Source organism: Rhamphochromis sp. 'chilingali', assembly GCF_963969265.1.
Source record: "Rhamphochromis sp. 'chilingali' genome assembly, chromosome: 7".
NCBI classification, from domain to species: Eukaryota; Metazoa; Chordata; class Actinopteri; order Cichliformes; family Cichlidae; genus Rhamphochromis; species Rhamphochromis sp. 'chilingali'.
In genome coordinates, this window is record NC_137934.1 from 31,567,419 (window position 1) to 31,592,364 (window position 24,946).

At 39.3% G+C, this 24,946-nt stretch overlaps 1 protein-coding gene across 1 annotated transcript in view; it reads left to right on the plus strand.

Annotated features, from left to right (window-relative positions):
- The window catches only part of LOC308400349 (complement factor H-like), a gene marked incomplete at its 3' end in the record, with an annotated part of 108,026 nt that overhangs the window by 54,608 nt on the left and 28,472 nt on the right, over positions 1 to 24,946 (plus strand). Inside the window, exon 16 of the mRNA XM_080887993.1 lies at positions 15,840 to 16,019. Within this exon, the coding sequence (XP_080744119.1) occupies positions 15,840 to 16,019 (180 nt within the window). The remainder of the gene's footprint in view (positions 1 to 15,839; positions 16,020 to 24,946) is intronic.

Consider the following 24,946-nt stretch of genomic DNA (forward strand, 5'->3'; position numbering starts at 1 on the left):
CGCACTTCCCCAGCTCCCCCGTGAATGCCTCAGGTGTGGGCAACAGCTTATCCAAAGACACAGAGGAGAGAGGTGGTGCAGCAGCGCTTGCAGCAAAGCCTGATGTTACCTGAGGAGATGAGGCAGAGGCTGGGCGCTCCGGGGGGCTCGCCTCGGGGGGGCTCGCCTCTAGTGGTGTTCGTTGGGCGACGGCCAGAGCCAAGGCGGCCACCTCTCCACTGAGCCGGACTAACATCTGCTCATGCCGGTGTAGTAGCTCCTCCAAGGTAATCGGGGCCGGGGCCGAGGAAGCAGAGTCCGCTGAGTCCATGGTTGGCTGGACTATTCTGTCACGGAGGAGCAGGGAGGACTCGGCGCAGACTGAAGTCTCAGAAAAACAGGTTTATTTACACACTCCAGGTGCACTATATACAGGTGAGGGAGAAGGGGGCCAGGGTTCCCAGGGGTGCAGAGCGGGGTCGGGAAAAGCGTCCAGAGTCTCCAAACCAAAACACGAGAAATCTGCATACAGAGAACAAGGGTTAGCATGGAACTTTTACGGACAGAGCTCAAAACTGGCTGAGGCTAAAGTAGCACTGACGAGCGTTATTCAATAGTCCAGCGGCGAGGTGCTCTCAGTCACTGCCTTAAGTAGCGGGAGCAAACAGGGTGAGGAGCCACAGGTGATTGCCTACAGGTGGTGGAGGCCGGGAGCTCACAATGAGCTCCGCCCAGGCAGAGAGAGAGGAGAGAGAGAAAAGACAAAACATAACATGTAGCCACACAGGGCCAGCCGAGCAGGCACGGGGACCGTGACAGCCGCACTATAAGGACTAAAGAGCCGCAGGTTGCCGACCCCTGGGCATAGATATTGGTTATGTTTGAATTTAAAGATGTTCTCTTAAACAACAACTTCTTTAAAACTATTTACCGACCTGAATCTCTGGCTGACTTTTACAATGGACTTTGTACCTCAGTACCATCTCCATTTATGACTTACTAGTCGTGGTGATTAAACTGCACAGTAGCCTTTTCAGCGAACACTAATCATTCTATCACAAAATAAGATATAACATCTGTTACATTTTGCAAACTTGTTTTGAGCATCATACACCAGTCTATATTTTCAGGACTAATTAATCTCATATTTTAATTTAATTATAAAAATAGACGGATTAATTTATATGATGTTTGAAAGAGGACACAAACCTTCTTTTGTAAAATGTTAGAAATTATTTTATAGGCAATGAAAGAAATCAACTCTATAAAGTCTATAAATTATTATAGGGTGAGGTTTGTGAATTGTTGTCTGTGAACTCCTCTGGCGTGTTCAGTGAAACTTGTTGTTTGCGATATGTCATTTTGAGGCTTGTGCAATTCCAGTAGGGAAGTCCATATTTTAACCATTGGCCTCAAATACTGTGATAAACACACAGCAGTTCTGCACAGAAAACGCACAGTTTGTCAAAGGATTTGTGCACAGTGAAAATTTGGTTTGCAGTCCACTTGACAGAATGCGACTGTCATTAATCCTTCTGTTTCTCCATCTATGGGGACATGTGGAAGTTTCTTTCTCAGAAAACGGTAAGTCAGACTTTTTTAAATGCTGTGTTCTTTGTTTAGTTTAAAAGAGAAGACATTTCTTGTACTTCTACTTACCCTCTTTTTTATTTGTTCTACTATCTCTTCCAAAATTACATCTACATTTATATGTAATATAAATGTAGATGTAATTTTGGAATCCTTGGTCAATCTATGTATATGTCTCTTTCCATGTTGTTTTTTTCAGTATGTTCAAGGCTTCCAAATGTTCCTCACTCCTATGTGTCAGAAAATACTAAAAAAGTTGAGTACCGCGAAGGAGATGTGATACATTTCACATGCGAGACTGGTTATATATCTGGTCCAACCCTCAGATATATATGCACAAATACTGGCTGGGAGAGTTTGCGTCAGGGAAAATGCAACTGTAAGTTAAATGGTTTGCCTGCTATTTTGCTGTTACTCTTATGACTGTATTTATAGGGTTACAAATAATCCTTAATCCCTTCTAAGATGCAATTCATAACATTTCACAAAATATCAATTACCAAAGTTTTATCCCAAAACTTTCGTTTTTTGGAATTAGAAAGAGTTGTACTGAGACAGTTGTAAAACTGCTGCAGTATGCTGCTAACAGTAATCTATTGTATGAAAATAGCAAATCGCTTCCTCAAATCCCTGCATCAATAACATTGTACCCACACTTCAACACTGTTATTAACAAAGAGTTTTGTAAAAAATTTATGTCACTGTCGGCAAGCACCTGATTTCAATTAAAAATAAGCAATAATAAGAGAAGAATAAGGTCTAATTCATACTTACTCATGAAAAATATTCTCTTTTCTTTTTTTTCAGTAAAGCCATGTGAACTCCCTGAGGACGTTCCCAATGGCTATTATGAAATTATCCGCGGAGAAGAGCTCGTTTTTGGAACAGCTATCAAATACTTTTGCAATCTAGGGTATGTGGATCTATAATAATTCAGTGACATAATGTACACGCTCTGAAAGTCCCATGAGGATTGCTTATATTTGTGTGTTAAAACAGAAACTCTTCAAGTTGTTTTAAGACAAAAGTCCCGTACAACAATGCTGTTTGGAAAATGTCAACAAGAATGGGATAAAAGGAAGCCGTTATTCAAAGGAGCTTTGAAGAAGCCTGGCAGACTACATTAACTACATTATTCCTAAGACTGCATTAAAGAAATTACAAGAAAGCTTGCATAAGAGAGTTCAGGCTTATTTTTAAAAATGTTTAAACATAAATTTAGAACTCACTGTGAAAGTGAGTTCCAAGATCTGTTTCTGCTGATTTTTGCTGTACTTCTTGTGTTAGGTTGACATACCTCAGTCTTTTCTCCCAGTTTCCCTTCCTGAAGAATGGCCACACTTCCACTCAGGTCTTTTCCGATGAGGCTTAAGTGAACAGCAGATGATCAACAGTGTTAAGTGGTTTAGGTACAAGGGAAAACCTAAAAATAATTCAGTGTCCAATCACTGATGTCCGATCTCAAGACAACTTAAAATGGTTACCATCCATCCATCCATCTTCATCCGCTTTGTCCGGGGCCGGGTCGCGGGGGCAGCAGCCTAAGCAAAGAGGCCCAGACCTCCCTCTCCCCAGCCACCTCCTCCAGCTTATCCGGGGGAATACCAAGGCGTTCCCAGGCCAGCCGAGAGATATAATCTCTCCAGCGTGTCCTGGGTCTGCCCCGGGACCTCCTCCCGGTGGGACATGCCTGGAACACCTCACCCAAGAGGCGCCCAGGGGGCATCCTTGTCAGATGCCCGAACCACCTCAGCTGGCTCCTTTCGATGTGGAGCAGCAGCTGCTCTACTCTGAGCCCCTCCCGGATGGCCGAACTTCTCACCCTATCTCTAAGGGAGAGGCCAGCCACCCTTCGGAGGAAGCTCATTTCTGCCGCTTGTATCCGCGATCTCGTTCTTTCGGTCACTACCCACAGCTCGTGGCCATAGGTGAGGGTAGGGACGTAGATCGACCGGTGAATTGAGAGCTTCGCTTTTACACTCAGCTCCCTCTTCACCACGACGGACCGGTGCAGCGTCCGCATTACTGCAGCTGCAGCCCCAATCCGTCTGTCGATCTCCGGCTCCCTTCTCCCATCACTCGCGAACAAGACCCCGAGATACTTGAACTCCTCCACTTGGGGCAGGAACTCATCCTGTAAAATGGTTACTTGGAAGCAAAATGATTGCTCAAGTACTCTATAAATTTTAGTGTGTGGGTGAAAATACAAAATGAGATATGAGTTGTAATTGCAGGTATACAATGGGAGATAGCGATGGCACCCGAACTTGTCAGTTGGACGAATGGAGTAGTACTGTGCCAGTATGTGAAAGTAAGTCTTTCAGTCAACACACCAGCAATGTTACTTTTATCGACATTTGTAGTTTGAACTAGCTTAACAGTGTATATTTATAAGGTCCTCTGCTTACACTCGAAAAATGTGAAAATTTCAGTCGTCCTGTTAGGTATGAGAAATGAGCTTGCTGTATATACCCTGTGTACTACATTTTAAATATATATTGCACAAGATTTGTACCAATTCCTGTGGATCCATATTGCACCTGCGATGGTATCACATGACATATAAAGCAAGAACTGGTGCTTGTATATAACCCAACCAGTCACTTAGGACAGTGTTTACCAACCACTGTGTCGCAGCACATAGGTGTGCTGTGAGCAATGATCAAGTGTGCCATGGAAGATTATCTGATTCCACCTGATTACTACTCTAAGCGATCGGTGTAATGGGCAGAACAATTTCATTCTCTTCCAATAGAGGGTAGTACAACTACCTGCTCTAATTAAATGGGTTGCCAACTGCCATTAAAACAGAAGAAGACAAAGAAGAAATTACATAATACTCATGCTGTAAAACAATGGAGCACGTAATAGCAACAGATAAATATTTGAAAAGAAAAAGTAATCAGTCTGACCTGGTCCTGGGGAAAATTCTGACCCAGATGGAGGCCCTAGCATGAGTAGTGGTCAGAAGAAAGCAAAAAGGGTATACTGGGAGCAGATCAAACCAATTCTGCTATGCTTGGTGTGCAGGTAAAAATTATCAATATACTTTTGTGGCATTTTTGTTTGGTGATGTTTTTTCGAATGTGAAATATGTTCCGTGGCTCCCAAAGGTTGGGAAACACTGACTTAGGACACCTAATACACCTTTCGGCTTTTTTCTTACATGAACCTTGAACTCATGAACATATACTTACAGTCCAGTACCTCAGTACATCTTTTTGCTGTTATCAGGCATTCAGGTTATGCTACTAGAGGTTCATACTTTTAGCACTTCTTCTTCACTCCCCTCTATTTATTTGTGACTTGCTTCTTTCTCATATAGTTTATTTATCTTTCCTTATCTTTTTGTGCTCTTGCGTCTTCACCTTACATTATGAAGCCTCTTGCAAAAACATTTTTTATGAATTCTTGGTATATGAATAAAACGTAATTAATTTAATTTAATTGATCAAGGTCAGTGATGTGTCACTCATGGTGAAATGTGATTATTGTGATGAAAACATTTTTAAACTTTTATTTTTGTTGCCCATATTTGTAGCTGCCGAGGGTTGTGAGAAACCACCACATCTTTCAAATGGAGACCCGAAGGAAAGTTCCAGACTGCAGTACAGTCATAGTGAAAGGGTTGAGTACATCTGCCAGGATTACTACAGAATGGAGGGTGGGCCGTACAAAACCTGTGTAAATGGTCAATGGACTGGAGAGATGAGATGCCTCAGTAAGATGTAGATCTCTTTATATTTCTGCATAGTCCATTCTTTGCATTCTGCTTTCTTGCAATTCAGAGGGGAGCACTATGGAGCCATTTTGCAGCCGCTATGTGCAAAACTATAAAAATAGTATAAAGGAAGTATCCTTGCTCGTGTTTAACTCTCAAAATGCATGTTTGGTTATCTTTAAATAAGCTTCTCCATGTTTAATAGTAGCATTCACAGGGCATAATAAAAAAAACTTTATTATGTCTACAATCGCAATAATGACTTTTACTTATTGTTTTCAGGAATCCCTTGTGCAGTTGGAGTAATGGACCCTAATCTGCAGGTAACTGGATTACCACAAGGGAATGAAGCGATAAGGACTGGGGACACATTACATTTTCGTTGTGCTGATCAGTATAAACTGGAAGGTTCTGAAGTAATCGAGTGTTTAGAAATTGGGTACTGGAATGCTTCCTTTCCATCCTGCTCTGGTAGGTTTACTTTAACTGAGAAAAGCTGACGTGATTTGACATGTTTTTTAAATGTCCATATATTTGTGTAACAATTATGTAATCATTATATTTCATTTGTTAAACTTATATAACGATTAAGATTTACATTTTATTTGGTTCCTTTGGGTCTAGACTACTGCTGCATTACACTTTAAACTGAAAGATTAAAAGACTGTCTTCTTTAAAACAGATGAATGCAAAGTCACAAGAATATCAGACAGTGTAAGAATCACATCACACATACAAGGCAATCGGCTAAAGAAAGGACAAAAGCTAACCTTTACTTGCCTTAGACGTAACCACTTTATGCAAGGCAATAAAACAGTTGAATGTTTGGCAAATGGACAGTGGAGCGATCCGTTTCCAACATGCGGAGGTAAGCCAGTTTTTTTCTATGTCAACTCACCCGTAATATGTGACAAGAAAAGATCATCCAGTCACAGTGCACTGCAATTTCAGGAGGCTTTAATCACATTTTTTAATCCCCAAAACAGTTACGGTTACTTTTACTCAGGCAAAAATTACACGGGAAATGTTTTTGGACAAGTCTTGCGGTTGATCCTAATTACAATCACTGTGTAGGAAATGTCATGTACATATGCGAAGCCCAGTCAGTAATAAGCGCCCAGATAAGCTGCTCATGTTAATAACAGCTGTAAATATAAAAAAGAGAAGTCGGAATAAACCCCCAGTAATTTGGAGAGTTGAATCTCTAAAAGATTTACACAAAAATTTACTGTAAGATGTTGCATAATGGTACTAATAGTATTGTGAGTAGATATTAAAAAATGTTATATTAACAATTTCAAGTTTTTTGTTTGTTTTTTGTCTATATTTATTTAAGATCCTGTGGGTTGTGGGAAACCACAACCACTCTCAGATGGAGACACCAAAATCAGTACTAAAAGGCAATACAGCCATGGAGAAAGGGTTGAGTATATCTGTCAAAATTACTACAAAATGGAAGGTACACCATATAAAACCTGTGAAAATGGTAAATGGACTGGACAGATGAGATGCCTCAGTAAGTTATAGCTATATTATGTTGTATTTTCTAAGATTCTGCATATGTAAAAGTATTTTAGGGGTCCCAAGTTTTTTTTACTCTTAAATTTAGAGAAAATTGAGTTTACACAGGAATCAGCCTTTCAAGCTGTTGACATAATTTATTTGAGAAAGGATGCAGAATTTGGGGGCTTCATGTTCTTAGATGCGCTCTGTTTTATGTTATTTTAAAAAATGGGAAAATTAAGACAATTTAACATTAGACTTTCATAATTTGATATTGTGTGAGGTCTGTACTATATCTGGAGTTTTGATACAGATACAGATTGCATTTTATCAGACTTGCTTGGTTTTAAGCACTGTGCCTTTGTAATCAAGACTTGAATAGTTATATATGATATATGTTGTGCATTCCTGCATTGGTGTACTGTACTGACATTAACAAAATCTTTTCTCTTAACTCTTACAGAACCCTGCACTGTAAATAGAGAAGACATGAGCAAACACAATATTCAATTCAGATATGTCAGCGATGATAAGCTGTATTCAGAACATAATGATGTAATTGAGTTCATATGTAGCAGGGGAAGACGTGTTGGCAGTTTGGAAATGCGTCAGACGTGCATTGAAGGCGTAATGCATCTGCCCACATGCCAGTAACATTTCTGTCTATTGGATACGATGAGCATGAGCACGCAAATCTATAAATGATTAGTGCACTGATGTGTGTGGTCATTTTAATAAAAGCCTATGTACTCAGTCTGTGTTCTTCCAGTACATCTTTTTTTTTTTGTGTAAAATCAAAGTCATTCATAAATCCTTTGTGGACAAATACACAAAATGGTGGCCCTATCTTTCCAGTCTGAACATATTCTGATTAAATAAAGATAACAAAAAGAAGTAAAAAATAAATAAAATAACAAACTCCCTCCCTTTGGCAGGAGATCATACCTGCTATTAAAGTGTTTTTGTAACCTAGATGAGCACACACATGTACACACATGTAACAGTAATTGCATGTAATGTTATTTTAATAAAAGCATCACGGGGTCTGTTTTAATTCTTACATAAGTTTAACTCTGCTGAAAGTCTTGGGGCTTTGGGTTTCATGGCCTAACAATGAAACAACCCCTTTTCCACAGTCTTTTTAGGCCTGGAGTCCAGCATCCACTTATCATTTAAGTTGAGTTACTTTTGCCTTCCCACCAACTCGATGCATTCTGGCCATTCTCCCTTAACCCCTGGCATCAGCGAGGCTCTATCAGCAAGAAAACTGCGCATCACTGGATATCTTCTCTTTTTCTGAAAATTCTTTGTAAACGCTAGCAAAGTACATTTGAAAGTCCTGTGCTTTGTACACCTAACCACCTATCCAGTCCTTCTCCGTAGCACTTGTACAACAGGAGTCCAAGGTTGTATTTAAATAGAGACATTTGGACAGAGCCACTGGACAGTCTGTGCTGTGACCTGATCTCTCTGGGTGGAGTTCGAGCTGGGGGAGGTCACTGAACAATGAAGCTACTGAAATTCTCCTCAGAAAGCATTCGTCAAAAGAACATGAAGCTGTCTTTAATCCTTCTGTTTCTCCAGCTGTGGGGGTGTGTGGAAGTTTCTTTGTCACAAAACGGTAAAGTGATCTATTATCGTTTTTCAGTGTACCTAAAATCACATGTTTTACCTTTGTGGAAAGGCAGTTAGACTTTAAGAAGAGTGACATATACACTGCGTGTGGTCATCACAGGTATTTACTTACAGCAGGGGGAAAAGCACAGTATGAATGTAATTGTCTTATTTTTACACTATTACAACTATTTGAATTTACATGCATTCACACAACCCTAAAATATGTATATTTTTGTGTTAACATACATATATATGGTAGTAATATAATGTAGGACAAAATAGTAATTATAGATGATTTTACTACTTGCTATGGGTTTTTTGCTTGTTTTTGTTTTATTTTGGGGGTTTTCTTTGAAGGGAGGGGGGGCTCTAGTAATTTTATACTTATACTTATTTTTTCCCTTTACCATTAATGGTAATTAATGGTACATTTCTTATATTACTCTTTAATTATGTATGTCAAACATAAATCCTGCTATCTGTGTTATTAGGTGAAGTATATCCACAAATTATGTAGATGCAACTGTTTTGTGGTCTTAACCATTTAGGAGAATGGTTGTAGACATACTTTGATTTTGTAACTGTTTTCCTTGTAGAGCTTCAGTCATTGTTTTTTAACAACTTTATATGTGACGAATTGTAACTTTTTCTCTTTTAGTGTGTTCAGAGCTCCCAAATGTTCCTCACGCTCATGTGTCAGAAGGAACCAGCAAAGCTGTGTACCAGGAAGGAGATGTGATACATTTTTCTTGTGAATCTGGTTACATATCAGATCAGATCTCGAAATTTGTATGCACAGCTGATGGTTGGCTGGTTGTCCATCAGGGAAAGTGCTACTGTAAGTTGCATGGCTTCATGTTTTTATCATCACTAACTAAACTTGTGCTATTGCTGCACTGTGGATGTAATAACTCATGTAAATGTGTTTTTTTTTTTCTTATATTACTAAATCGTCAAAAACTCTACAGTCATGAAAAGTGTATGAATACCTCAATTATGTATATTACAGAGTGCATATTTTGTTTTTGTTAGGGTTCATTAATGACAGCATTACCCTGACTCTTACTCTAACCCAACCATACTACATGCTATGTACCCCCAAAAAATGTCACGTGAAAAGCTAAAAAAATGAAACACAAAAAGTTGTAAAGCATACCAAGAGCAGCATTAATAAATGGATTTTCATAGGATCGACCCATTACACGTCAGGTAAGGCGTTGGGTTTAGAGCTAAATAGGTACATTTTCTGGAGGCACACAATAGGCCTGGTTATAAAAGTAAAAAAGTATCACATCAGAAAGATTGTTCCAAAGCATGATTACCCATGTTCCTCTGCTCAAATTTGGTGATGGCCAGCAGAGCTCAGCCAGCCTCAACAACCCTTGACCTAAAACAGGGGTCAGCAACCTTTAACACCCAAAGAGCCACTTGGACCCAGTTTCCACGCAAAAGAAAACACTGGGAGCCGCAAATACTTGTTGACATCAAAAATGAAAATAACACTGTATATATTGTTTTTTTACAATATATACAGCACTATGCTGCTAAAAAATGAAAAATAGATATTTGCAAAATTCTGCCTAAATATGTATTTTACCTGGTTAATGTGTGTGGCGAGGCGTGGTCTGCAGCGCCACTGCATGGGAGTCGGACGCACCTGAGCGGGACCCGCAATCACGCCTCGTCTACTTAAAGTCTGTGCTCTCTCTGCTCTTGTGTTGTCGGACTGTGAGCTGAAAAGCTACAGCCGGTTGTATGCTTACAGCAACCGTGTGTGAAGAGTGGTCAATAAAGAGATGCTGAAAAGCGTGTCCATGGAAACATCGTCGGGTCTGCTGTGATATGTTTACAATGAGACTTCTGCTCCTGAACCTCTGCGCACAGCGTCTGCAAATCGGGGCTGTACGAAGTCACTTTCATCTTTACGCAGGACTGTAAGCAGTCATCTGTGAGGCGTGAGCGGTGTTTGTTTTAACATAGTTCACGGAGGAGAACAGCTGCTGACATAATGTGGATCCGAAGATCCATAATTGGCCTACCTGGGGTTGAAAGTCTTGATAAATGCACGGCGTTTCGGCGGGTATACCGGCTTCCGCGAGTGTGACGCTTATTTTGAGCGATGAAAAATAAAATATAATTCTATTTTTATATTTCAATGTCACAATAATCTTCCAATTTAGAACTACAAGTTTAAAAAGAACTAATACAAAAAATACACTTCAGCTAAATACTTCTAATTTATTTTCCCAAACCACCTGGAGCCGCAGTATAAAGACAAAAGAGCCGCATGCGTATCCGGAGCCGCAGGTTGCCTGTCCTAACACAACTGCACATTACTGGCATTACTATCGTTCGTAGCAATGACGGGTAGTCATTTCCTTATACACACATGTATATCTTGGCTTAGTCACTCAGTATGTTTTCAATCTTTGTGTATTTTTCTCTTCTTTTCCCATTTTATATTGTTTTGTGTATTAGCATGTTCAACGCTTCCAGATGTTCCCCATGCCCAAGTAACACAAGAGACAAGAACATCTCAGTATCAAGCAGGACACATGATACATTTTGCTTGCGAACCTGGCTATACATCAGCTCTCACCATCAAATACGTATGTACAACTGAGGGCTGGCAGCCACTCCAAAGGGGGTCGTGCTACCGTGAGTTCAAAAGCTTTCTTTTCTTCTCTCACTCTCATGTGAATGACTACAGTTCAATAAGCAGAGATCATTAAAATGAATTTAACATAATTTATTGATCTATAGAATTCAATTTAGGTTGTTGGTGATTACACTCTGGAAATGAAGATTGAGGCTTGAATGGAAGCCTGGGAGAATGACCGATGAGCAGTGAGATTTAAAGTACATGGAGTGGAGACTGATTGGCCGGAAGACAGCCAGCAGAAATCTGATTGGGCTAGACCAGTGATTGCACAATTAGCTTCACAGCATGGGAAAGTGGAAATGATGTAAAGCTTAGATTAGCCAACAAACACCAGGGAAGCAGAAATGTGTGACTACAGATTGTTCTTATTGAACTTACGTATGAACTTCATTTGGTATTATCTCCTTGGACATATAATCTCATTTACTCAGATGTGTCCTGCCTTCATTAAGACTGCTATGACGGTCTTTATTTCTATATATATTTTTCCTGCACACAGGCAAAATCAGAATTTAATTCTAAATGATTTTTAATATGTAGAGACTTTGTCATGTCAGATCAGACTCCAAATATATTTGAATTCACATCAGTCATCATTTTATTCAACAATGTTTCTGTCAAGTCATTATGAAATATGACCCAGCATCTCGATGTCAGAAAGATCAGTTTAACCCTCTGGGGTCCAGGGTATAATTGGCCATTTTTGACTACTTGTTTGGTATCATTATTTTCAGCACAACCTGAAATATCTGAAATTTGAGTTATTTTTTCATTTTGGCATACTATATTACCATAGTTGATCTAAATTCAGAGAAAAAATTCAAAATCCAAGTAGAAAAAAGTTATATTTTTTTACTGTAAAACCCACAAACATGTTTAACGAATCATTTTCATAACTTGAAATGCAAATAGAAATTGTACATTTCTAAATATTATGCACAAGTTTTGCAAAGAAAGTTATATGGTACTATTTAACTAAAAATGCAGCCAATGCCTCAGGCATATAACCGTTTAAATCTATTTACAGAACAATCAGGTGATCTGCAACAAATAAGAAAGCACACAAATTATTTGTGCCATGTGTTTTCAGTCATTCCTTCAGGTCGTCTGCTCGTCCACACCATGTCTTTAGGTATCATGTCAGTTCTCCATGTTTAAGGTTTTTTCATGTTTAATTTTTAGTTCACCCAGTTTAGGTTATTGTTTAGTTTCACCCATGCCCTTTGTTTGTATTTATTTTGCAAGCCTTAATAAACTGCTTGTTTTTTGTTAATCCACATCACGTTTCATAGTTTTTGGTTTGCACTTGAGTCCTTTTTCACAACACATACAGTCTGCCTCAGCCAGACTGTGACAGAAAAGTCAGACTTACTGACAGGTCAAAAACTATTCACATTTTTTCCAGAAGCATTGTATTTTTTCTTTCACCAAAATATAGGCTAGAGTTAAAGTTAGCCACCCTACATAAGGGAACTTATAGGGTTAATGAATTAAATCTTAGCGTGTTAAACTGACACAGCAGATGGTTTGCTTACACAGGTTGTCCTTGTAAACAGTTTGCAAAGGGCAGATATTTTGAAACTATTTGCCTGGAAATTAGATAAACGTTTTCCATTCCAGGGTGGAATGATTGCATGTCATACATCTTTTTAAAAAAAATTGAGTGCTCAATGTTAAATCAGTCATTCCACACTTAAAAACAGGATTTCAACAATCATTCAAAGCCCAAAATTACAATGGTATCCATGTTGATCCGTGATGATTGTAAAACTTTTGACCACAGCTGTAGTTTTGACAGTGGTTTATCTCCACTGGTCTGAACCTTCGTGTCTCCAGCACAAATACAGACACACATTGAAACCTGGCAAAATGGATTCTGACATGATCTGGCAAATATAAAAACTGCAGCAAATATAAAGATTCTGGCCAGTGATTTCTACATCTGAATCTTGCCTTTTGAACTGTTTTTTTTCTTCTTCTTCTACCTTAGTTTCATCTTCCAGATGTGACCCTCCTCCTACAGTTCAAGGGTTAACAGTGAAAGGTTTACCAGAAAATTGTATTCCCATACGTCCCAATCACATCCTCACATTCAGCTGTGATGGTCCTGGGAAGTATCTGAATGGAATTTCTGTGCTGATATGTGGAGAAGACGGACAATGGAATAATCCATTCCCGACTTGCATAGGTAAGAACATGTTTAAATCCCTTTACTGACAAAATGCAATGCCTGTTTAAACAATATGGCAATAGTTCAGGTTTGATCTTTGTGTATTTTGAAGCATAATTTAAATATCCAATAAGATTTCATGATTTTTTCCGCTCTTCTGGTGTTCACTAAAACCAACTACTCTCTTGCTTGCTCTTTGCAGCTTTGTTACATAAACTCACATATATTCTACATATTTTGCTTTTTTCAGATCGATCTTGTAAAATCGGTGTTATGGATCCTCATCTCTACGTAGCTGGATTACCACCATCAAATGAAATAATGGCGACTGGACATAAATTGCGTTTTCTTTGCAGCAATACACGTGTACTAATTGGGTCTACAGAAATTGAGTGTTTAGAAAATGGACAATGGAATTCCCCCTTTCCTTCTTGCTCTGGTATGTGTACTTTTATTACCACAATGACGTGAGGTAACAGAAATGAGCTGTGACTATGATAAGGGTTTCTGTTTTAAGTTGCTGTTAGGAGCAATTTTGTATTGCAGGAAAACATCAGCATTCTGTAGCAGTTGTGTTGTTGCCCTTGTATCACATAAATCATTAATATAATGATCCTGATGAACCCTGTAAGGTCAAAGTCATCATAGGAAGTATTCTAATCCTAATCCTATATTTTTGATCTGCTGTTTATGTCTAATATTGTAGGTTCTTGAGATAACGGCTGTTGTGAACTAGCATCACATAAATATTACTGAACTGGATACATTTTCCAGTTTTCATCTTTTTAATCTTTCCTAATCATTTTAAGAAAGAGACACCTGTCTATTTGGAAAATGTCTCTTCATGAACGTATTTTTTATACTGAAATCTTTTACTTTCAAGTTTTTTTTATATATTGAAAATGTAATGCTGATTTATTCAGATATTTGCATCACATTTGGTTTCTTGTTCATACTGTAAATCTCATAGTAAAACAGATTCTCTTCTTCAAAACACAGTAATGTTCAGTCCCTTAAGTACCCACCAGTTTAAGGTGCCAGTTTAAAATATATATTTGCTAGTTTTGTTCTCCCTGTTATGCTGTAGCTAAAGGAGATTTGTTGAGGTTTAATGTAAATGATTGAAGCTTGATACCATTTTAATCTAAAATTAACAAGGGGATTTGAAAGCTTAGTTGTCTAAGGCAAAAATGCACACTGAAACTAGAATGAAATTAGAATATCGGGTTTTTGTTCAAAACTATTCAGTTTCGAATGATATCCAATGACTGATAGCTGTGGTTATCAATATCTGTCAACAATAGGGAATTTTCTCTGCCGAGATATCATTTCATTCACTGTTGATCAGTCTGCCCTGCTTAAAGGAAATAATGGGCAACTATTGTCCACATTAGAAGACTCAAGTGTGAAGAACTTTTATAGGAATTAAGGTTGTATTTTTCTGCCAGGTGCTGCTAATTAAATTCACTACATTAAACAGATCGTCAGCAATCATTAGCACTGCTATAAACACAGATGTTTTGGTAGTTTGTTCATCTGGATCATTCAGTGTGTGTTAACATATACTTCCCAGCAATTGAACAGTTATTCGTCAACTCAGCTAAACAATACCTATGAAAAAAAGAGCTCACTATAGTACATCAAAATAAACTATTGCTGTGAATAAGATTTAAAACTGGAGTCAAGTTAAAAACACTGCTGGCTGTCATTCTGCCTGCTGACATATTTCATCTTTATTCATCTTTTTTTCTCTACACTTGGTTAAGGGTAGAATTGCCATTCTTTTCTGACTTCTTAAAAGACTGGACATTTATTACTTCTTAATTACAGCAATGAGAAACTGAATGCCTATTAATAATAAATATTTAAAGAAAAACTTGCTTAGTTTGAAAATGTAGTGAGAAAGTGTCTTATTACTTTGAATCTGATTTGGTTTCATGTTTATAATGTAAACCTCACAATAAAACAGATTCTCTTTTTCAAAACAGAGAAATGTAGAGTCCCTGAAACACCAGCAGGTCTAACAATCACCACAGATGTAACAGACGATCAAATGAAAAAAGGACAACATTTAACATTTGCTTGTGAAAACAGTAATCACATCATCAAAGGGAATGCAATGCTTGAATGTTTGGAAAATGGACAGTGGAGCAATCCTCGTCCCACATGTGAAGGTACAACACTTGTCCTCTTGTGATCTTACTGTTTATCAGTACAAAGGATGGAAAAAGATTGCTATTGCTGTTTTTGGTATTTCTTGGGGTGTCGTGTGAATGAGTGTAAGTTACACACACTTTAAACCAGAAATTAATAGTTGGTTTTGAGGCAAAAACACATTTCAGGTTATCAGTAAAATGTCCTCTGCCTGATCTGCTCTTGTGCTAATTAGTTTGTGTGAACATTGTTTCTGGTTAATTCTTTGTCACACATGGCCACACAGTGTTAAGGTAAAGGAGAGTGATGCACAGGGTGTATGACAAATATTTCACTTCAAATGAAAAATGATGCATGACAGCAGGTCAGAGTGAAAATGTGATTATTGTGACAAAATATTATCTAATGTTGGTTTTTCCTCTGTTATTGCCCACAATTTTTAGCTGCCAAGCGATGTAGGACGCCACCACATCTTTCAGGTGGACGGACCAAAACAGCGACTAGAAACACGTACAGACACAATGAAAAGGTCGAATATGTGTGTGACAGAGACTACGGCATGGAGGGTGGGCCGTTCAAAACCTGTGTCGATGGTGATTGGGTTGGAGAGATGAGATGCCGCCGTGAGTTACATTTCCCTTTTGTTGCACACAAAGTTTTTAAATATGTTCTAAGTAAACAAACAGCCAGTGGAGGGCCGCTGGAACCAGTTTGACAAGTTTATTAAATCTGAGAAGTTGGTTAAGTGTGACGCTGAAAAGTTGTTTTCACTAACACAGACAGTAGCTCAAAACTGTTTGAAATGTGGTGCATTTAAGATTATACCTGAACACACCACAATGTAGACTTCAGGGTTAGTTGCAGTTATATCATTAAATAATAATATTAATACGAACAAGAAGAATTCGTTTTTATAGAAACCTCTGTAATAACCCACCATCCCCAAACTGTGCTGCAGCTCTGAGAACATCACAATGGCTTCAGTTCTTAAGTGGATGGGTTTCACTTGTTCACCACCCACTACTTCTCCTAGATACACTATTGCAGTCTTTGAGTCACACTTTGAGAGATTTAATGTCAGGTTTGCCTTTTCACGATTTCAGTGTTTTTAAGTGGCCCTCTATCATTGCCACAGACATCACACATTTCATCACCAGTTAACATGGGTTACATGGAGGAACAGGGAAATACAACATGCTATGGACATGTCAGAGGAAATGTGAGAACCTGATGAGCACACACGAACCATAGAAGAGTTTGAACTTTAAAAAAAAAAAAATTGTTTTTTCACAATAAAATGATTAAAACAATTAAAAGGATAGGATCTGTAAGATGTGGGAGAGGGCAGTAGATGAATATATCAAAGAAGCAGATCATTTCAACAGCAACATGAGTTTGATACCAGTACAACACAGTTTATCATTAGTTACAAAGAGTGCTGACCGCTTTCTAAGCATAACAGAACTACATATATAGGATGACAAAGCAGTCTTAAAGGCTGTGATCTGCACTCGGATTGCATGATGAAAACTTCACCTGAAATGTAAAATAATATGTGACGGTATATGAACATAAAAACGTGACTAAAAAATTATTGTGACTAAATGTTGTCTAAACTTTTTTTTTCTCCATTGCTCACACTTTTGCAGGTGCCCAGGGTTGTGGGAGGCCACCACCTCTTTCAGATGGAGACACCAAAACAAGAACTAAACAGCTGTACCAACATAATGAAAAGGTTGAATATATCTGTCAGAGTTATTACGTCATGAAGGGTGGACCGTTCAAAACATGTAATGATGGTGAATGGACTGGAGAGATTAGATGCCTCCGTAAGTAAAAGTTTTCTTTATATTTTTCATGTTACATTCTGTGAAGAGAAACGTAAAAAGTCCTCTTGGTTTCTGTTTTTTAATTTTGTTTAATTCCAGAGGTGTGATCGATATTTACAAAAATATACACAACTGCTTGTGAGCCTCTCAAGATGAGAAACTATGTATAAAATATGAAATTAAATATGTTATTCACAAACAGCGAATGCATTACTTTGTTGAAGCCCTTCAATAAACATCTTGTCACGGTCCTGGGTCGGTTCGACCCAGTATTTTGAGTTTCTTATGTTTTGGTTTATTTTTGTATTATGGAGTAGTTCTTATTCTCTGGTGATACCGTTTTGATTATAATTATATTCTGATTCTTTAGTTATCCAATGATGATGACGATGATGATTATTTCTGGTTTAGGTTTTGTTATCTTGCCCTCATGTTTGGTTTAGGTTGCCTGTGCTTAGTCTTCTCTGCCCGTATGTCCCTCTGTTTGCCCATGACGTCATTATGCCTGTTTACGAGTCTGTGTCTCTGTCTGTTGTGTGCTTCCTGTTTTATTTTGTAGGTCTGTGTCCTATGTCAGTGCGTTCAGCTTTGTGCTCTCCCTGTCTCGTCAGTGTAATCAGCGTCAGCCGTGTCTCCCAGCTGTTTCCTCTTCGTTCCGTTCACCTCTTGTATTTAGTGTCTGTGTCTTCCCCTACTCGGTGTCGCGTCGTTAATGTCTGTTCACCCTCGCTTCCTCTGTGTGTTCCGTTTGCCAGCCAGCCTACCTGCCTAGTTATTCTGTTCTTCCAGTTGAGTTAGTGTTTTTCTGTTTTGCTTCTTACCAGCAATAAAGCTGTGTGTTTTGAGTTACTTCCGCCTCAGTGAGTCCTGCATTTTGGGTCCTCTCTTCCTGCCTGCCTACACACAGACATGACACATCTTGACTGTTCAGTTTAAAATCCACTGTGGTGGTGTACACTGAAAACATTTAAAATACAGACAAAAACATTCATTTGTGACAGAAAGTCCAGAACCCTTTACTGTTAAGCTGAATTTTGGAAATTTGTCCAAAAAAAGCAAGACTGGATTTTTGAGAACTTAATGTCATAGATCAAAAACTCCCAAAGGCTGTATCTATCAAATATGATACACTAGGTATTGGGGGGATAAAACGCTTTGAGGCATGTTGTGTTTGACATAAGAAATCACCAGGTACAAAATCATTTCTCACTGTGTGGTTAGTAGGGTCTGAGGTTTACTGAAAAAAATCTTTTGTTTGATGAGATGAGCATCAAGTAAGAAATTCTTTAATTGTTTCTTCTGTTGACTTCAGGTAATTCTAAACAATAGTCATGATGACGTTGAATTGTGGTACAGGGCCCTGCTGTAATTTTTTTTATCTGGGTTTTTAGGCCAGTAAGGTCAGTGGGTCTGAAATGTTTCTAAGACTCAAATTATGGATATATTTAGTAAATAATAAAGTTTTCAAATCAGTTCTAATATAAAAAGCAGCTGGTGAATGGACGCTGGAACCAGTGAATGAGCTGTCTCCCTCAAAAACCTGTTAACATCCCAGCTGCTGATTCTAGTAATAATCTAGTAAAAAACATGTAGTTGTTGCATTTGGTGAAGCTGTATATATGGAGATTTTTTAGGTAGTTTTTCAAAGTTCAAAGAGCATGACTGAAGTATTTATGATACTGTGTGTGGTTCAAACCTCAGAACTGTGTTGAGTATTGGAGTGAAAGGTGCAAGCAGGAATTCTGATTAATTATTAATTCTTCATTTAACAAAGTGTGCAGTCTAGAGATATAATAACAGCATACTGACTTAAATGAATATTTGGTCTGAAAAACAAATCATCATTTCTGTTGAAGGTTATTATATCACATTTGACCGATGAACTGCAATTCAAAACCTTTGGGACAAAGCTCACTTCAAACTGACAGCAATAAATAACAATAAATAAATAATAATAAAGTTAATTCTAGCAGCAAGATATGAAATCAAATCACAATTTAAAATCAACAAGTGATCCAGATTCCTGAAATTCTGTATGTTTATCTAAAAGAAATAACAGAAACTAATTTACTTATTTGGAGAATGAGTAAAATAAATGAGTAGGTTTACATTGAAATGTGACTTCCAAGATTCAAGATTCCTTATTTGTCGCATGCATAGTTATACGAGTACAACACGCAGTGGAATGTATCCTGACGCACTTCTCGACTGTGTAAAAAGAGAGAGAGAAGATTATGTACATGCAAAAAGAGAGAACATATATACATATAACCATAAAAGTGAATTAAATAAAATAAGACAATCTGGAAATTTCAAATTGAAACATCTGAAAAATGTACATTGTGCAGGTGGGTATTAAAGTGTCTAGTACTGTAGTGAGGCTGAGAGGAGTCAGGCTGGGATGGACAGGACTTCAGCATGTAAAATAGTCACAGAAATATTACATAAAATTAACAGTGAATGTAATCACCCCACAAGAGCAACAGCAACAGTAGATCATCTGTGTACCATTCCAGTGTTTGACCACAATTTAGAATTAGGCAGGAGAAAATCAAATTTTTTTGTAGCCACAGAGTCCTTTACAGAACACAATATTCTGTACATTCATGTATTTTACTAACATTAAAAGACTGTTTATCTTTTATGTCTTACAGAACCCTGCACTGTGAATAGAGACGACATGAACAGACATAATATTCAGTTCAGATTTTTAAGAGATGATAAACTGTATACAGAACATGATGATGAAATCGAGTTTACGTGTACCAGAGGAGGACCCGTTGGGACACTGGGAATGCGTCAGAAGTGTGAACATGGTGTGATACATTTGCCGACTTGCCAGTAACTCTTTTTTGTACAAGACTAGATAAACACGAGTACACCAATGTGTCAATAATTGAAGAGCAGATTAAAGACATAGACCAGTGAAGTACCAGTGCTGTATGTGGTCATTTCAATAAAACGTAATAAATGCTGACTGAGTCTGTTTTCTGCTTCTATGTGTTTTCTCAGGGAAATCAATCTCGCATAAATCTTCTACCACAAATACAGAACAAATATACAGAATTTGGCTTTATTATTTAATAAAGGTTGCCAAGCAACTGAATGTTGAATACTGACGAGACCAAGACAGGTAGGATCTTGTTAGCTTCACATTTGTGAATTTCTAGTTAAGCAAGGACACTAGAAGCGTAAGACAGTTTCTGGGAGCAGTTGACAATTTTGAATACATTTCCAAAGGTTTCCTACATTGTGATGGTGTTTGATAACAAATCTGCTTCCCACACATATTTCAGCGAAGAAAATCTTTCCTCTGTGGATGAAGTTGCAATAACACTGAGAAATATTTCTGCAGCCTCTTCTGGCTGAAAAAGTTATCAAATGCTCTGCATAAAAGTTGTACTTGACTGATGTTTGTTTAATCATAAAACCTGTTGTTCTTTCTGTAGTTGCTAAGACTTTTCTCTTTCATTGCATGTATAATCATTGAGACAATAAAACCTGACATGTACTTCCCTCAATAATGCAATCTGTTGTCCGTTATTCGTTGGTGCTCTAGAAGAAAAACTCATTTCAGGAATTTTGAATTTAACAATTCGTCCAGTCCAACTGAGGATTTGTTCCTACACTCAAATACAACCCATACGAGCATTTGCAAAAACAGCACACCTACAGATTGGTTTAAGTCATATCTTTCTAATAGGTCTTTCTCGATCAATTTTGGCCCGTGTTTCTCCTCTGCTGCACCTGTCTCTTATGCTTTTATATGCATTTCTTTTGCTTCTGTGTTTTTAATTCCATTTAACATGCTTGCATGGTGGTACTTTGCCATAGCCTTCATCCTCCCTGTTACTTCATCTTACCCTCTTGTATGTTAAGCACTTTGGTACACCACTGGTTTTAAATGTGCTATTTAAATACAGTTTGTTGTTGTTCTTGTTGTACAAGTGGCAGACCCAACACAACAACATATCATGCGATGACCGATAAATAGTACTTCACTTTAAGAGCATTTGTATTTCATGTCAATAGTCCCTAAAGACTACACTGAGATGAGATAGTGTCATTTTATGACCAACTTTTTATTAACAGCACATAACTAAAAGCCCTGAGCAGAAACAGAAAAAATAAACTTTTAAAGATGGGCCTCAATTTTTGTTTTTAGCCTCCAGCTTGCATTTATTTATGGGGTTAATTTATGTTTGATTAAACATAACATTTGTATTAAATTAAATTAAGAATAAACAGTTATCATATTGTTACGAGTTCAAAATATTGGGGATGGAGACAAGATGAAAAACCAAAAGAACAACACTGGTCCGGTCGGGTTCAGTCAAACAATGATTTTAATGATCACACGCGTGGGAGATGGACACTGTATGCAGACAGCCTCAGATCTCAAAATGGTGGAGCATTGCTCAAACTCTTATAGCTTCTGGTCCTCCCACCTTATCATAAAAGCCTAAACATTCAAATTCCTTCTCTCACGGCGCCTAAGCTACGACCTTGGCTCCCTGTTTATCTGCTCTTGCTGAGATGGAGCAAAAAGCTCCAGTATGTTCTGTTCTCTTCTAATCAGACAAATAAGACGATGACTTTCTGCGAACAGTATTTCTTATAACTTAGCAGTATAATGCATCATAAAACAACATCATTCATTCACAATAAATCAGCAGTCTAATGTAATGCAAATCAGTCTAACAAATGCAATAGTTATCAGCTTCTTCTAATTCAGGAAAATAATGCAAACTAAAACTACATAATAATTCACAATCTTTAATTAGGCATAAAATAATATTATAACCCAACATTATATTTGACAATATTCAGTTCCAAAAAAAATCTGGCCGTAAGTACTGGAATACCACTAACTCCACATCAAAAACTTACCAATAAACGCCAAACAGAATCTAAAGTCTGCAAATTATTTTCTAGTTCAAACTTACTTAAATATTTTATAATTTATAGAGAGGTGTTGTTAAACATGTCAGTGTCACAGAAGCGTGGCAGACCTAACCACATTGTCACACCCAAACACACTTTATTTCTTGGTTACTGTTCTTACAATAGCTGCCAGCCAGACACATTCACAACAGCTACAGCAGGACCCAGTACAGACTTTAAGCCGGCGAGGTGTGATTGAGGTGCCGCTTATGTGGACTGGACTGGAATTCTCTTTCTGTCAGTGGGTCCAGATTTTATGAGCAGAGAAGAACAAACAGGTAAGTTGAGGTCACAGAGCCAAACTATTAACATAGAGATTCAAAGGAGTCAACTAATTATTTCCATTTTAACAATCAGGTGTCACATGATGATTACTATAACTTTCTAATGTGATGATGTTGTCTCTTGTTGATGTCCCTGGCTCTCTTTCTCTCTCTTTCCCTCCCACTCTGTTCCTCTGCTACTGCCAGTGTAACTACCGCCGCCCCCCTCCCTGCTCAGCGCAAGCGCAAACCGCGGTAAAGTGAGCCATCATTTGTGAGCCGCGGTCAAGCCAGCCGCTTCTTCTCCGCCGCATAAATTTCCTTGCGCTTTTACACCAGTCTTTACGGTAGCGCCTTTTCGCTTTATATCCTGATTGAAAGCCTAGACCCGTGCACACGTGCGCGCGCGCGAACAGTAACACGCGCACGCGCACACACAAATTACAATGGAACAGCCCAATACAGTCAATACAATTATGGAAATTTCAAAAATTCATTCAAAATCATCCTTAGTAGTTGAGGTCCGACTTTCAACACATCCCTCCTCTCGGACACCTACTGTACCTGTGTGCCAAGTTTCATCCAGATTTACTGTAAAATTCCTCAGAAATTAAAGGACATTTATATGCCATTCAATACAGCCAATATACTACAATTATGGAAATTTCAAAAATTCATTCAAAATCATCCTTAGTAGTTGAGGTCCGACTTTCAACACATCCCTCCTCTCGGACACCTACTGTACCTGTGTGCCAAGTTTCATCCAGATTTACTGTAAAATTCCTCAGAAATTAAAGGACATTTATATGCCATTCAATACAGCCAATATACTACAATTATGGAAATTTCAAAAATTCATTCAAAATCATCCTTAGTAGTTGAGGTCCAACTTTCAACACATCCCTCCTCTGGGACACCTACTGTACCTGTGTGCCAAGTTTCATCCAGATTTACTGTAGAATTCGTCAGAAATTAAAGGAAATTTATATTCAACGCAATACAGCCAATACAATAGAATTATGGAAATTTCAAAAATTCATTCAAAATCATCCTTAGTAGTTGAGGTCCAACTTTCAACACATTCCTTCTCTGGGACACCTACTGTACCTGTGTGCCAAGGACCTCAACTACTAAGGAGAGGTGGAGGAAGATCTCAGCCTGGGCGTCTATTGTCTTATGTAGTCTGGAAGATGAGTGGATGGTGGGGTGGGTGCAGTTTTCTCTGTGGTGGGGTTGGGTGGACTGTCCCGGGCTCTGTGGGGCCGGGCGGTGCTGCTGCACTGGGCCCCGGTCTGGATGGGCCTGGGCCCCCTTTCCCTGGCGGGTCGTGGAGTATGGGGGTGCCTACTGGGGTCAGCAGGGGAGCTGGCCCCAGGGAGGGGTCACTTGCCCCTCCCTTCCTTCCCTCCCCATCTCCAGCTGCCTCCCGCTCCACCACAACCACCCACACATGCAGGGCCTTGGAGTAGGGGTATGTCACCAGGGTGCAGAGGAGGCTACCCCCCCCCCCCCTTTGTCCCCTTCCGGCTGCCTCTGCCTCAATTTTATCCCACAACTTAGACATTCCCATTACTCACACCCTCATTACACATACATATAGGATCTTGGGGATGGGCACGATACACGGAATCCAAATTACCATCAGGGTGTACACCTCACCCCTGGCGTCGTTGCCCACCTCTCAATTTTAAATACACGTAGACATTGAGGGCTAGCAGGAGGGCCTATGCGCTTACCTGCTGCTCTCTGGCAGGTAGCTCCAAGCCCTCCTGGGTTTTAAATGCACCTTAGAACACACATGCATCAACACTACAATGAGCGGGTGGAGGGAGGTTTGGAGTCTTCTCTCACCCCCGTTCTCTGCGGCCTGCTGGAGCGGGGGGGCTAGGAGGAGGAGTTGGCCGTCCGACTGCGGTCTGGAGTGTGGGGCCTCCCTGCTGCTGCGGAGTCGGGGCGGTCTGCCTCTCCCCACCGCAGGGAAAAGGGTAACACCACCTGGGTCTGGGTGCAGTCCCCCCCTCCAGGGGCAAGGGTACCTAGACCCGGTTCGTAGAGTACGCTTGGGGAGTGTGATCGTGTGTACAGCGTCTCTTTATGTCCGTCTCCACGTTGGTTGAGTGTGGAGTAAGTGTATATGAGAGCATGAGGGTGGGAATGGATGTTTGTGTCTGTGTGTGCCTGTATGTCTGTGTCTATATGTCAGGTTGGGTATCAGACGCCACCTCTCTGGGGACATCTCAGGCCCTCCAAGGTTTGGAGGCCTATCTCCCCCCCCCCCACTTCCCCTGCCAGTGGCGGACTCCCTCAGACGTCGGTGCGTTGGTGGTTCTTTGTGTCTGGGGATGGGCGTCCAGGTACACACCGGCTCACTCCTTGGCGGCCGCTTATGGAGCCTGGGGCTCGCTCGGGCCACTTCGGAGGTGGGGTGCCCCCGACCTCTCGGCCTGGGGCTCGGTCATTCAGGCACAGCTGGCTGCCGGCGGAGCTCACGGGCGCGTCACTGCAACCCCCCCT